This window comes from Plecotus auritus, assembly GCF_963455305.1.
Source record: "Plecotus auritus genome assembly, chromosome: 14".
In the NCBI taxonomy this organism is placed as follows: domain Eukaryota; kingdom Metazoa; phylum Chordata; class Mammalia; order Chiroptera; family Vespertilionidae; genus Plecotus; species Plecotus auritus.
Window position 1 is genome coordinate 10,793,966 of NC_137780.1, and position 16,427 is coordinate 10,810,392.

General features: G+C 41.8%; 1 protein-coding gene across 1 annotated transcript in view; it reads left to right on the forward strand.

Annotated features, from left to right (window-relative positions):
• The window catches only part of USH2A (usherin), a gene marked incomplete at its 5' end in the record, with an annotated part of 419,390 nt that overhangs the window by 245,580 nt on the left and 157,383 nt on the right, over positions 1–16,427 (forward strand). Inside the window, one exon of the mRNA XM_080650916.1 lies at positions 1,701–1,880. Coding sequence (XP_080507042.1) covers positions 1,701–1,880 — 180 coding nt within the window. The remainder of the gene's footprint in view (positions 1–1,700; positions 1,881–16,427) is intronic.

The following is a 16,427-nucleotide window of genomic DNA, read 5'->3' on the forward strand; positions in this document are numbered from 1 at the left end:
CCATAAGATGGAGAAAATGGTACTATGGCCTCAGAAGGATCATGTTATGTACTACTTTTTATAATCAGGGCAAAAAAATGTAGCTGCCCATACAGCAGCAAGATGCCTTTCACCTGCATGAAAAGTACGGTCACTTGTGCATGCAGCGTCCCAGATTGGGAGAAGGATGTCCGACTGCCAGCAGTAGGGCGCAGGCTGGGCTGAGGGACCACCCCCCCCACCGCCACACACACACACACACACACACACACACACACACACACGTGCACAAATTTCGTGCACCAGGCCTCTGCTATTGTTATAATCACCTAGCAAAGTCTCCTCCCTGCATGCAGTTGGAGCTCAGTCATCTTTGGCCGAAGCAAGTGAACTAGTTGTGAGAAATCTACGGGGACTAATAAATACAGCGTGTTTGGAAGTGTCTTTCTATAGCGTCCTGATGCTATCAAAGGCTGCCGGCAGGTTTCAGGACTTCCTGCTAATGTATGTTGTGCACATGTAGCTGGGAATTGTCTGTTTCCATATTAGGAAATTAAAAGCATTACCAAGCTGTGAATACGTCTTCATTCTGTTCCACTAAAAGTGAATAGGAATTATTTCCATGTTTTAGCCCATCGGTACCATATTTTCTCTTTGGGTAATATTGAAGGTAAACATAATAAGTGATTTGGCAAAGGAAGAAGGTTCTTTGTAGTAAATATTACTGTTCTTAATGGTCCTTTGTTGTGTGTGTTGTGTGTTTAAGAGTAATTATTACTAAATTTTACTAAAATTAATCTTTAGAAAAATTGGCCTTGAGTAAACTTCTCAGGAAAGCACGCAATTGAGAGTGAAATAAATGTTACCGTGCAGTTTTAAGTCTGAGTTCTCAACTCTCCTTAACCTTGAGCGTCACCCAGCTGTGTGGACGAGGAGATAAAACACTGTGTCAGACAGCAGGACAGTCCTACATCCCGGACACGCTGAGGATGGGTCTGCCGCAGCTTCGGAAGGAAGGGTGGTGGTGGGACCCGGTGAGGACGCATCGGGAGTGATTCTCTGATGCAGCCGGGCAGCCCTGCTTGGCTCTCAGGGAGCTGAGAAATGGATCCCCAGATCAAAGTGGACACGGATGACTTCCCTTCCCCAGCTGCTTCTCAGGATGTTCCGACCGGTTCTGATTTAAACAGGCATTGGATGGAAAGCCGTCGACCAACCTGTCAAGGAAAATGAGCAGAAATTGGCCCCATTGTTGATAAATACCATTTCTTACATTCATTTGACTGCATTGTTCACATCCAGAACTGTTCTGTTTGGGAGAAAATGAGTGATTTCCTCCCAGTCTGCGCATCACAGAAAATTCAAGTATTTGAGAAATCCTGAAACAGGTTGTAAATGATTCATCAAGTGGTCAATTCAGTGTCAGCGCAGGATTTTTACTTTCATGCATGATACTTGTGACGTGGCTTTCCACTCTCTCAGAGTGTCAGTCCAGTTCCTTTAATCCTGTGATGAATGGATTGGAAAACATAATGTATCTCAGGTAACATTTCGTTTACGGAACAGGAAAATGAATGAAGGCACGCGGGAGGCCTCTTACGGTGGTGATAGTATAACTCTGTTTAGTATCGGGTATTTAGGGACCCCAGAAAATATTTAAATCATATCAGGAGAGAACCCTTAGATACGTGCTCATTTTAGTATGTTTCCTTTTTATTCAGCCGCTAATAATTACACGCTTCTGAATGGCACACGCCTCGTGCACCGTGGCGAAGAGACCAACCTGTGGGTGCCCGTCAATGGGCTGGTCCCCTTCACTCGTTACGCGGTAGAAGTGGATGCTTCCCACACCGGGGGCAGCCTCACAAGTGAGCCTGCAGCGATGGCGATGCCCCCCGGGGGTAAGTCCGTGGGCAGCCTTGGCCGTCGGGACCGGGTGAGTCTCCGTGGATCACCTCGTCTGCTGCTAGATCTCCCCTTCTTTTAGAACTAGGGGCTCCCTGCTATTGCTGACGGGTCTGGTGGTGGTGGTTTTGTTTTATCGAGACCCTGATATTGATACTATTTTATTGTTTTGTTCAGACTGCTTTCATCTCACACCGTGTGTGTGTGTGTGTGTGTGTGTGTGTGTGTGTGTAGGTTCACAACACCACACACGTATTTCTCACTCTCTACATGTTTAAAAGATTGGCAAATAGTGGGGTTTTTTAATTTAGATGTGTATCTAAAGCTTTTCTATTTGGCAAAAATGGGACAGTGTGTAGGTACTAGGAGAGGAAAACTCTACTCACACCACTGGGAAAACACCTTTAAATGTCATGTCTTAACGATGAGAGTTCAGTATTGTCACTTTCATGTGTGAAATGTGATGCCATCTGGATATTTTTTAAAAAGGACCTAACTTACTCATAATAATTCTTTTGATGTGTAGTTGATTCTACCCTGTTTTAATTGTTTTTAAATATATTTTTATTGACTTCAGAGAATAAGGGAGAGGGAGAGAGAGGTAGAAACATTAGTGATAAGAGAGAATCATTGATTGGCTGCTTCCTGCACACAACCCTCCTCTGCCCCCCGCCACTGGGCATCGAGCCCACAACCAGGGCATGTGCCTTGACCTGGAATAGAACCATGACCTTCTGGTTCATAGGTTGATATCAGCTCAACTACTAAGCCACATTGGCCAGGCTATTTTAATTATTTCGGGGGCTCTATACTAAGAAGAAAAATCTTTCTTACAGTTGACAGGTATAGCCTTTGAATAGAAAGTGTGTCTCAGAATAGTAAGAGCACGATTCTGAGTTGTGTGTTCAGGAATGTATGTTTTCTGAAAATACCGAAGGACAAGGGCCTCAAGACACCCCTGTCTGTCTCTTAGTCCAGCTCTGGGCACCACTGTGTTCTGGACTGAGGGACAATGTCATTGTCTTGTTAATGGGAATCTGTAGGGCTGCGAACAGCCCTCACAAGGAGTATGAAAGCCAGAAAGGCCTCTTCACCAGAGGAAAGTAAGGGATTCCTACAATTCCCCCAGTGGAAGCCCTGTAGGAAAGATGCATTACCCGTCGCATCATAAGAACAGCTCACTGCTGTCTACCTTTTATGACATTATGGAATGGGTGGATGAAGGTTTCCTGAAGTACTTGGAACTCTAAATGGCAGAAGCCACGTTGTTTAAGAAAAAATGCTTGAAAGAGACTTTGGGGGCTGATCGACTCAGGCAGCCTCCTGTTTCATGAACCCATAATAAAACGGGAATTGGAGTTCGATAGGCGCTATTGAAGAAGTGAGGCCAAAGAAAGAAACCTTCAGTATTTATAGCTTCCTCTCTGAACTCTGACCCAACGTGCTGGGAAGGATAGAAAGTTGTGATGACTCTACACCAGGGGTGGGCAAACTTTTTGACTCGAGGGCCACAATGGGTTCTTAAACTGGACCGGAGGGCCGGAACAAAAGCATGGATGGAGTGTTTGTGTGAACTAATATAAATTCAAAGTAAAGGAGCGGAGGGGAGAGCAAGAGAACTGGATAGAACAGCTGGATCCGGCCCGCGGGCCGTAGTTTGCCCAAGGCTGCTCTATACCTTAGTTGTATGATATCCTTTATTCACAGTGAGGTATTAAAGAGTCATTAGTGCTTTAACAGAGAATTTTTTAAGTTACATAATAACATCCTCTTAATAGAATATATGGAATATTTAATGTCATATCTTCATTTTATGGCATTTACACAGACTTAGTTTGTATTTATATCAGTTTACATTGCATTCACAAAATAGGGCTAATTTGATCAATTGTTTATGTGTTTGAGAATGTGTGGTCTAATATCCTGTAATATTTATGGGCACATATATGTTTATATGTAGGGTATTCCAAAAAATGCATGCAGACTGTAAAAGATGATAGCTCAATTGTTGTTTCTTTTGTTTCATATTTAACTCATTGGAATTAATAATGGGTTAAAAGTGTGTGTACATTTTCTTGGGATACCCTGTATACATACACACACACACACACACACACACACACACGCACACATGCTCAGAAACATACAGAGAATTCAGTTAGACATGGCAAGCTCCTCTTGCTGATTCAACGCACATGGTGTGAATATATCTGTCTGGGCTAGTAAAAGGGCTAATATTGTGTGATCAGGATGAAACTAAAATATTGTGTATGGTGGAATAGAACTGAGTTGCCGGGCTTAGCTTCGCCCCTGTTCTGTGGATGCCTGCCTACATCGTTATCATGATGTACTATAGGTCCACACTCCCTGGGCATGAAGTGGTCATTCACTCTGTCTCAGAAATCCAGAATTTGAGAGATGGTCCTTCAGCAAAAAAGGAAGCGAAATATCTTCAAAGACAGGGATTTGCTCAAGTTTATGGCAGCCATTAGCCTGTACTTTTCTTTCCCCATTATTAGATTGTTGTTGATTACAATTAGGGAACTTATAGCTTTGAAATTATCTTTTTTATGACCTTGTGGCAGTTTAAAGGTGATACCTCATTGATTAAATAGGTTTTAGTTCATGCTTCCTTTTACTTAATGACCTGAAAACATATTATCCTGATTTACACATAAAATCATGCTGAAAAGCATGTGGCATTCACAAGAATATGTGTGTTTAAGTAGAATTAAATTAGTACTGAGAGTTATTAAAGAAATCTTCCATGCCTTTGTCCAGCGAACTGTGTTTCAAACCGAAATGAATAATAAATGAACCGAAATGTACAGAAGCGAACCAACTTATGGGCAGAGAAGGCTCTCTGTGCTATTTGCTTTTCATTATATTCGGGTTGTTATCATTATTGCCATTTACTTGATTTCAGTATTAGATCTCTTTTATGGTGATGTTGAATTCCTACCGTCTTGCTTTGTTGGATTATGCAAGATTTGTAATGATTATACTCTTAGCCATGCTGTCTTCTCAGTGTAGTTTAAAACATAATAGAAGGTTTGGGTAAAACAAAAATGCTAAATATTTTTTTCTTTATCAAAGGGTTGCTATCAAACATAGCCTGGAAAACCTCCTTTACTCCCTGGGTCTGGCCAGATCCTACTCATTTGTTTAGGTGTCAACTTAGAAATTGGCCCATCAGAAAGTCATCTTTCACTAAGCGAGGCAGAGATGGGGCCAGTCTGTGTCCCGCGGTAGACTCAAATTTTATTGAGGTACCTGCCTGGCCAGTCACAGGTCCTGAGATCCTACCCAACAGGGACCATTTCTTATTTGCATTTTTATCTTCAGCACCTAGACCAGCCCTGACACATGGTAGGTGTATGATGAACAGTTGGTGAGAGAATGAATGAATAAATCAGTTGCGAGAGCTTAATTACCAGATTTAGATGGAAGAGGGTCATTGCTCAGGCCTGCCCAGGCCTCATGGTGTCCCTGAGCGACCTTATATTTATCAAGCTGTGGAAAACAGGGCCGGCTCGGCACACTGCCGTCCAGTGTAGGAAGGCTTAGCCATGAGATGCTAGGAGACCAGGCTGTCAGGAGGGCAGGGGTATGTAAGCTAAGAATACTCTCAAATTGCATCAACTCCTCACGCTATGAAGCCTTCCCTATAGTAGCTACTTCTCTTAATATTAGCATAGGATGAGACAGGATGGACAGGCCTTGGTTTGTATAGAAATTTAGAAAAGGAGAGAGAAAGGGACATGGTAGGAAACATTTTATGCTTGTATATCATCGGCCAGTTGTTGGTTATGAAACATATTTGATATTAGCTTTCTGTATTTTTCTAATGAGAAGAAATATAATTTACTATTTTTTATATACCAGTGATACCTCAATAAACCAGAGTTAAAAAACAAACTAAAGTTCAGCAATATCTCATTTCACAGCCTACTTGATTCTATCAGATCTTCCTGTTTTTCTTTGACAACCACCCCCCCCCCCCAAAAAAAAGAAGAGAAACGTGATTAAACAGTCTGATGATCATGGGTTATTTTGAAGATGGGAATGAAGGCAAGTGAAATCATGAAACCAGTAGCTCAGCTCAAATATAGTGGCACATCACAAATAGCACACATTGTTTATTTTTAAAAATTCATTTGAAATACGTTTTGGGAAGCTGGAGGAGATGTTTTCTTTCCAGTTACATACCATGGCCTTCCCCATGTCTATGTATTCAGGTTTTTTTATTTCTACCGTAACTATATTTTTAGGTTGTTTGTAATATAATGTTCCTAGTTAGCACTAAGATCCTCTTAAAAATGAAGAATATACTGAAACTGAGCCCTTGAATAGCATTATGGTGGGGGTTCAAGAGTTCTAGGAAAAGAATTAAAAAAATTAAAAACGGAATCCAAATGTTAATCCATAAATATGAAACTTTCCTGTGACCTTTACCCCCTCAAGGTCCGAAGTTACTAATGGGGTTAGGATTTCAACTCTTAATGGGGGCTCTTGGTGCATTAGTGTTTTGCATGCATGGAATTCAGCATTCGGTTTAATAAGTGGTTGACATTGGTGATGTCCCTTAATTTGCTTAAATCTAATTGGCTCTTTTATCAGTCAAACCTGTATGGATTGGGGATTGATCAGAAAGGATCAGCCATGACTCCGCATGTAGTTAAACGATGGAGCCACCCGTTAAAGTCCCCGTTGCATGATAATAAGCAAAGGTAGAGCAAATAAGCTTAGGGGAGGAAGGCAAGGAAGCTTCGAAGTTCTGCAGGATCTTCAAGTTCAGAGCAAAGGCATTATCGAGTGTATAAATTTTAAATACACTGCATGTTGCCTCCAGACTTAAACCTTTTTTTTTTTTCCAGATGAACTGAAATGTTGTCTGAAACTGTCTTTGTTACATCAAAGAACTACTCAGAGAGCTAAGAGAGACAGAAGAAGCATAAAAGGGCATAGTTTAAAATGATTAGTGACAAATTCCATACTGATGAGTGGGAAACAGATTTTTTATGAAAGTTTTCTGTTTTTCCAAAAGGAATACTTGTATCCTGTGTGTCTTTTTTCCAACCTGCTCTGTAGTAACGGACAGCAGCTCAGAGGCACCTTTGTTGGGGAACTTCATCCAGTTTTCTGTGACAGTAAATAATTTTTCACTTAAAGCTTCAAATGGATGAGAATTACTAAAATCTATAAACTTCATGAAAATACTAAGTTTGGGGAATGTGTTTCTTTCACAAGCATGTGTTATTAGAAAATAAAAAACGGGAAGGCAAGAGGTTGTGAGTGGTTTGTCTTGGAATTTGCTTTAGTTCTTCCCTCCTTGACCTCCCTTGCCAGCTAAAACACCCATGACAAGTAGTAAAGTTCATTTTTTTAATTTTATTTGTTAAATGTATTGGGGTGACATTGGTCAACATGAACATATAGGTTTCAGGTGTGGGTTTCCATGTTTCAAGTCTGTATATTGCACCGTGTGCCCACCACCCAAAGTCAGATCTTCTCCTTCATTTTTATATTAGGACTCCCTCCCCCCGCCAACCCCCTTTCCTCTGGCGACCACCACTCTGCTGTTTATGTTCATGAGTTTCAGTTTTATATCCCACATATGAGTGAAATCACGTTTCTTAGCTTTTTCTGTCTGACTTCACTTCGCATAATGTTCTCAAGGCCCATCCATGTTGTTGCCAATGGCGCCATTTCATCCTTTCTTATGGCTGAGTAGTACTCCATTGTGTAGATGTACCACATCGTCTTCATCCAATTCTCTGTTAAGGGACACTTTGGTTGTTTCCATGTCTTGGCCTCCGTGCATAATGCTGCAGTGAACATAGGGGTGTATATATCTTTGCAAATACATGATTTCGAGTTTTTTGGGGTCTGTACCCAGGAGAGGGGTTGCTGGTCGTATGGTGGACTGGTACAACCACTATGGAAAGCAGTCTGGTGATTCCTCAAGAATTTAAGAAGAGTGGAGTCCATTTGGAATTAATACTTAGGCACATTGTAAAAGCGTAGACTTTGGGATTCTACAAACCTAGTTTGGTCTCACTGCTTTCCCTCACTGGCTGAGTGATTATGGCAAATCCACAAATGTATTTGAACCTCAGTTTGTTCCTACATAAAATCGGTTTGATGAAATTCCTAGTGATCCAGGATTAAATAGTAGAGTACATGTGATGTGCTGAGATATCTCGATCAACATTTGGTGCTCACTGTTTTCTTTGTTCTGTTTTTGTTCCAAGACTCTTTTTTGGCCTCTTGTGATTTATAATAAGAAATTCATGTATGGTCCTCGTCCCCCTTTCAGACACAGAGCTCCTTGAAATTTTCTAAGTGATGAGAGCTAGCCTGGCTTTAGGTTAACCAGGGCGGCTGGTCTCAGGGGAACCAACCAGATGATGAGAAGGTTAGAAATTTAATCTCACCTCTGTGACCTCTGGGAGGGGAAAGGAGCTTGAAATCAAGTTCAGTCACTAGTGACCAATGATCTACTCAGTCGGACCCATGTACGGAGGAGGGAACTGTGGTAGCTCATGGACCAACCATAGGGAGAACAGTATCATTTTACAACAGGATCCCGAAGAGGGTTAGGAGCAATTAGAAGTTCAAAAAGCAGGGATAGACAGACCTAAAGACAAAAACAAAAAAAAATGAGAATTACAAATGCAAACTCCATTTTATCACATACTTTCCTCAGTCACTGAGAGCTATACATTATTTCTATGCTTTTAAAATGTCAAGATGCTACTTTTTTTTATGAAATTAAGAGTTCTCAAAACCAGAGAAGTATAGCTCCTGTCAACGTGTTTTCTGCTTGTCAGCTGCTGGGAAGCCACTTGGATTTATTTGTAAGATGTAAGTTGCATCACCCATGCGCAGGTGGCCACGGGGTATCTTAAAAATGAAAAGAATGCAAAGGAATGGAAATGACAAAAAAAACTGTAGGCTAGACATTGAAATAGGCACACAATAGGCTGAGATGGTGTCCCTCACTCAGAGCATCGAAGGGAAGGTGAGCTTAACTGCCCTGTGGAATGTAAAAGCCACAATTAAGACGCAGGACTGTGAGGAACAGGATTCCTTGAAACGTTCTAACAGATGGTTTGCCTTCACCCTCGGTGTATTAAATGCTCCACAATTCATATTGCATCCAGTCCTGTGCATCTTTAGAATAGTTGTGCATAATGTTTTACTTCTGTGAATGGCTCCCAAATGTGTGATTTTCCCCCCTGGAATAATGAACCTGTTTAAAGGAGGAAGGTAGATGAATTCAATGAATAAACCCTTTTAAATCCTTAATAACCAAATGCACTTTTGAAAACACACACCAGGCCATTTAGCGTAACCTGTGCTTTTCTCCCCAAGTATGTTATACGAATAGAACCAAAGTGTTTATAACTGTCTTAAACATGCACTCAGAGCCTTTTATGAAAAATCTTCCCTTTACTTTTTTAGAATTGATAATTTATCCTGCTGTGTGTGTGTGTAAAATTATACGACATAAGCCAAAGACAGAGATAAATTTCTATTTTACAATTTTTTCACTGTCTTGACAATGAACTTCCGCTTATAGAAAAAAAAAAACACTTTAGAGAGGAAGTGACTTCTGAGAAGATTGAGGGAACTTTGAAGTGCGCTTACCAGGAATGCAACAAGCCCCCAGCAAAGGGCTGTTCGCTTCCCACATTTGCATCCTCTCCTGTGGTTTCTATAGAAATGGAACCCCCTCCCCACACACACACATAGTTAACCACCATCTCTACTGTAGCCTGGGGCAGGAGAGGGAGACCTCCCCCATTTTTTTTTTTTTTCAAAATCACATTATTTCACTTTATCAGGGGAGAGGGCTGCAGAGTATTATTCGTTTACATTCCATTGATATTTTAAAAATCCTATTTTTAAAGAGAATAAGAAAAGTCCCCCTTTCTCTTTTTTTTTCATTTTGGAAAAAAGGTTTATAACTTTAAGGTTAAAAAAAAAAAAAAGTCTGTCTGACTTGGCTCCGCAGTTTGAAAGCTGCTTGAAGTTTTATTTGAATTCTTCTGGTGCCCTAAAGAATTTTTTTGCTTTATTTTTTAAAAAATAAAATCTTATTCTTTTCTTTGCCCTTTATTATCCTAGACAGACTCGACGCCTGACTTGCAGAAATTTCTATGAGCATTTTCTTGTCTGTATAAAGTCTTAAAGTGAGATAAATTCTTAATACATCTTGGGTACTTAAAGTCCCTATTTTGTAATCTCTTTTCATTAGGAACTTGGGGGAAATTCTCCTACCTCTCTAAAGAGGTATAGATCACCCAGAGCCTACAAGTTCTAAAGACCTAGAAAACTTAATGAAGAACAATAGATTGTGCAACAGTGTGTGTGTGCGTGTGTGTGTGTGTGTGTGTGTGTTTGTGTGTGTGTGTGTGAAATTACTCTGGAGCTCAATCCTCAATCTACTGAACCAGAGGGCGGGGCCAAGTGACCTGTAATTTATTAGGTGCCCCAGGTTACCTGGGTGCACACCCAATTTTGCAAACCACTCAACTAGGTCATCTTTATTTTTTAAATTGATTTCAGAGGAAGGGAGAGGGAGAGAGAGAGAGAAACATCAGTGATGAGAGAGAATCGTTGATCAGCTGCTCCTGCACGCCCCCTACTGGGGATCGAGTCCACAACCCAAGCATGTGCCCTGACCAGGAATCAAACCCATGACGCTCAACCACTGAGCCACACCCAGCTGGGCTCAGTACCTTCAAAGAGAAATGACCACTGATCCTGTCTGTGACTCTCTCCCCACTTAGAGTTGAGTTGAGGGATTGCTGAGGGAAAACAGGTGAGACTGGACCCTGCACTCCACTTGTCTTTGAATCTAGAAGCTCCAGATCCAGGGACAGAGTCCTTGCCAAGGTAAGAGAAGCCAGCAGGTCCTCACAGTCTCCCTGGATGGGCAGAGGGTGACACCCTGGCTCACCAGTTGCCGGTGGCAGGTGGCGGGTCCTACCTGTGGCACCAGAAAGCAACAGGCCTGATGTTTTGTGCGCCGAGGAACACTGGCTAGCCTGCTGTGCAGATGCTATCGCTAAATTTCCTCTGCCCTTCGCTTCCTTCCTGGAACATCTGTCATTAGGGACTCCCTGTGACTAAGACCCTAGTCTCCTTCCTCTGGGAGTTTCTTTAATGATCGTCTTGTGTCTGCACTTGCTCTGAGGGGGTCTGGAATGTGTCTCCTCAAGTAAGTTACATCTCTATTCTGGATCCCACGGTTTGCTGGCTATTCGACCTCATCCTTAAGATTTTTCTCTCTAGGAATTTAACAGTTCCACAAAGTAGGTTGACAGTGTTCCATTGCCTAGAGAACAATTAAGATCATGCAAATTTTTCTTTGATAACAGTACAGGCGCCCCACGTTTTATTGTGGGTGGGGCTCCAGACCACCGCAATAAATTGGATGTCGCAATAAAGCGAGTCATCTTATTTTTTTTCCCTGGTGGAGGGTCTTGCCTTCGGTTTGTAAAAAATACAATATTTGTGAAACACAGTCAGCAAAGCACAATCAGATGAGGTCTGCCTGTCATCTCTTTGAGGTAGCGATTGTGCACAGTTAACACGGCCTAGGCTCAGGGACCGTTTAGGAACTCATTTAATCGACACAGACTCGATGCGGAAAGTGCTGCTGTTACCCCTATTTACACAGAGGAAGCGGAGGGAACGAGGTTGGTGTGCAGCTAGTTGGTTAGTTCGTGCAGCAGTCAATGGCGGAAACCACATTCCAGCCTGGCGACTGGCTTCGGAAGCCGGTTTCTGAGCCACTGCCCATGTGCAGCGTTTATTTGAAGCATCACCCACTGACCAGTCGTGTCCTCTCTTACCAAAGGCGACACAGATGTCTCCGTCTCACTCACTCATCAAGAGGGTCTGAAGATGTCGGCCGACACTGCAGTTGTGTCAGAATACAGTCCTGAGAGTACTGTTTGCTTGAACCATCAGGTGTCCCAAACTTGTCACCAATGACCTAGAGAGCTGCCCTCCCTTTGGTACAGGACCCATGCATTCAGAGTGTAAAATCTCCGGAGGGAATTTTAACTTGACCACCACCTGAAGCATTGCCCCTCATTGTCATCTGTGATTGCATAACCTGCCCCCCCCCCCCGAAAGCACCTCCTTTCCAGGCCTCCGTTTGCTCATCTGAAAAGGGATTTCATCATCACATCACCATCCTCCATGGGGTGGGTGAGGGATAAGGAATGGTGTGTCCTGAGGACGGCTGATACGTAAATAGAGGCTAAAGAATGTAAAGCATGACATGTACTGAGCACAGCTTACACCTCTACCATCACAATTTAGGCCGAACCTTAAACCAGCCCCCAAGCATTCGAATCTTCATTCTCCTCCAGAACTCTAACAACGGGCTCTAAAGCGAAACGTAAGGAAACAGCAGGCTGGTGGCGGCGTGTTAAATTATAAGTGAGGACTAATTGGGGATCACAGCTGCTGTGTGGGGGCACTCACTCCCCTGGTAGGCAACGCACCCGCGTCTCCCTGTCTCCTGTGTTTGTACTCTCTGTCCTGAAACCCCTTCCCACCCGTTCCGAAGCTTGATGTTTAATTTAACACAAACGTCTTTGAGAAGCACCACAGGGGGTTGTTCTTGGGCGCTCGGGCATCCAGGAAATTGAAATGTACATGTTTTTTCTCATTTATCAAAGACAGGCAAGAATCTAAACTGACATTTCATATCAAATGAATTATGAACTGTGTACTTTGTACCTAAGGGAACAACAAGTAAATTAGAGTTTGGGATTAAAGAGAGAGACAGAGAGAGAGAGACAGAGAGAGAGAAATAGGTTTTAATAAAACATCGAGGAATTTCTGTTACTATGCCTGACGGTGGCAAGGCCAAACTCAGTCTTATCACAGAACTAGTGAGTGGAAGCTGGCCACGTGGAAACCTCTAAGATTTAAATACATTGAGACAATTTCTCAGAAAGGATTAGGCCTGGATCTTTCTCACATAGCCAGGCTTTGTGAGCAGCGAAAACTTCATGATAATCTGAAGTTAACTTCTACCATTTTTCTCAGTCCTCCCTTTCTCAGGAAAAAAATAATATTTCCAAATTCTTCCTGACAAAATATGAGATTAGAAGTTGCTTGAGGGGAAAAAAAATAGTATGCAGGATAAAAATGATATGCATGAATGTGCCATATTCTCTATGTCTTCTGTTTATCTGTAACTCCTACACATACATACACAGTCAGGCTCACACATAAGCCAATGAAATTCTAGTGATTTTTCTAAAATCAGATCGGCTTCATATAGCTTAGTAGGAGGAGTTTAATTTCTCCTCCTATTAGCTCTGTGACCTTGAACAAATTACCAAGTTATACAATCAGACTTTGCCTCATTTGGGGGGTGGGGCAAGAAAGAGGAACTGCCTCCTAAGGTTGACACAGAGAATTAAGTGTGATCCATGCATGTGAAGAATAGAATGCATTGCTGGATGCATAGTAATTGTGTTCTACATTCCAAATTATATCCTTCCACTCTCTGTGAGAAGACTGGGTAGCAACAAGTTACATCCCCACTTTTAACAGCTACTGATTCCTTAAGTATCAAGAGCATTTGAATTAAACTTTTAAGGTGAAGGAAGATTCTATTCAGTATACCAATAATCATTTCTGAAATCAATTGAAGATTCTTAGAAATTAGGGATGACCCAAGCAAAGCTATGTTTTGATTACCATACTATATTTCAAACGTAGGCATTCTGATTTGTGCTGCATATAAATTAAAGAAGGGTTATTAATATTAACACATTTGTTTCCTACTTCTGAATTCCCCCAGGTCCATAAACCTAAAACTAACGAAATTCCTTGGTATTAATCTTGCATACTTTCTGATACCAATGCTGTACTCCGGATCATAATTGTGAGGCAGAATTACTATAAACAAATATTCCAATTACAGATTTTCTTCACATAAACTTAATTGCATAGTTATTCATCATTATTGTGGTCAAATGAGCATCATTTTTTTTTTAATTCTCAACTTCTGATTCTAACCCTACTACTCCTGAGCTGAAATCAGTTCTTAGCAGTCATTCAGCATCTTCAATTGTGCTGATGACTACTGTTTTTTCCCCTCTAATAGAGAATGTGAAATTAATGGCCTGTTGAGGTAAGGGATGCCCCACGTGTAATCTGAGTGTTTTAAGGCCCGATCTTTTATTAGTTGAGTAATGAATCAACTTGAAGATTAGAGATCCAGTCCCACTGCTAAAGTGACTTTTATAACCAATCCCCTCTGAAGTTTCGTCACTTGTTCAAAGATCACTTTACTGCTTGGCTCTTGATTCTGTTCCAGAATAGTAAGTGCAGTGGCATCATAAGAAAGAGTCCAATTCTCAAATACAGTAGTTTATCTTAACTACTTTTTTAAAAAACTATTGTTCTTGTTAGATACATTCCTCGAGGGGATGCTTAGTGCACTCCCTTTAAAGAAAGTGGCTTTGACCTAGCCTGAATTTACTCATTGTTAAAATCGTGTATTAACCTTGCCACGCATATCTATTTTTAATTTTACAGAGGTGAAATTCTTCAGAGAATTATTTTAAATGAAGTGAAGGAACAATATTTTAACTGAAAACGGCGTAGACTTAATCCACTAATATTTTGGTTGTGTATTTTTTAAATTATTTTTCCAATTGAAGATACATTCTTCCACAAAGGCCTCAAGTAATCAGATTCTAAAGGAAAAAAGAATTTAATCTGTGCTGCCTAGAAACTCATTTGGATGAATATGATGGTATTCAAAATAATAGGAATAATAAGAAATTCTCTTAGGAATACTAAGAGGAATTCAAATGTCACGAGCTAAGGCTTAAATGGAGTGTCTAAATCGAGGAAATCTGTAAGGACAAAGAATGAAATTTGATTGGTGGTTTGAGGCTTAACCCCCCAAAAAATTCTTCTAGGCGTTCTGACCACCAACCTCAGAGCCTCTAATTAGTCTGACAAAGTGACAGTTCCGTGTTCTAGTTAAACAACTAATGTACCTGATGAAATTCAAAATTCCCATTGTTCTCCGAGCACCAGGAGCTGCACATTCGCAGCTCTGGGGTGTTTGGAAATTAACAGGGGGCAACGTCAGTCTGTCTGATGTTTCCAGCTTAACAAAGTCACTGAAACTGTCCTGCAGAGCAATTGTAAGCAACTCTTTCATCCGAAACCACAAAGACAGGTGGAGGTGGGGAGATGTTGCCTCGGTCACGTGGATGCTAATGTGCAGTGGGATCTTCCATTTCTCAAAATGGTCAAGAGCAATTCGTATTCTGTGGTGTCTCTCAATTCCAGTGCCCTTGGCCCACCTCTGACACCTCCTGCTATAGTCCTCCTATTATACACCGTAACTGGGGATACCCGGCTGCTTTTCTGGTCTAATTAGGGCTTTCTTAGTGAACACAGGACCATTTTTCATCCCATGAAGAACAATTACTAGAGCCAGGTGAGATCTGCCAGTTGGGTTTCAGAGGGCGTTGGACAGATACTTGCACCAATTTTGATTGACGTAGCCTCACACCAGTCCGACGTTGGTGAAATTTGTGTTTTCCTCAGAAATGTGGACCCAAAAGGAGTCAGTGAAAGACCCAAGATACAGGTTTTGTTCAATAACATTTTATTTCGTCACTGAATTGAGTGACACAAAAAAATTTTTTAACAAAATTTTCATTTTAAGCACACACTTCCTTCCTAAGCAGAACTTTTGTCCTTAGTACCCCTCTACTAGGTGGTGACAACCTTGAGGAAATCTCATCTTTTCTTTAGCTTGAGTCCATAAAGCCTGTTCCTCTATCTCCTCCATCATCACTCTCAAGCCCTTTTATTAGAAACTAGAGGCCCAGTGCACGAATTCTTGCACCAGTGGGGTCCCTCAGCCTGGCCTGCAGGATCGGGCTAAAACCGGCTCTCAGACATCCCCCGAGGGGTTCCAGATTGTGAGATGGTGCAGGCCAGGATGAGGGACCCCACCAGTACACGATCAGGGCCAGGGTGGGATGCGGGAGGTTGGCCAGCCGGGGAGGGACCACGGGAGGGCTCCAGGGCATGTCTGGCCCGTCTTGCTCAGTCTCGATCAGCTGGACCCCAGCAGCAAGCTAACCTACCGGTTGGAGCGTCTGCCGCCTGGTGGTCAGTGCACATCATAGCGACTCGCCGACCAGTCGATTGTCTGTCCCCTGGTGGTCAGTGCACATCACAGTGAGCAGTTGAGCTGCCTTAACATATCATTAGCATGTTACGTTTTGATTGGTTGAACAGCCAACCAGACAACTGGACACTTAGCATATTAGGCCTTTATTATATAGGATACTTTTAATTTGTTAACAGAGTGTAGATCTTAATGGCTGCCTTATTATATTTTACTAGTGGCCCGGTGCACGAAATTTGTGCACATTAAAAGGGGATTAATTTAATATTGCTATTTGCCCTTTCTCTATAATAGAAGTGTCAGAGATGAAAGAAAATTAGTAAAATGTATATGAAAACCTTCC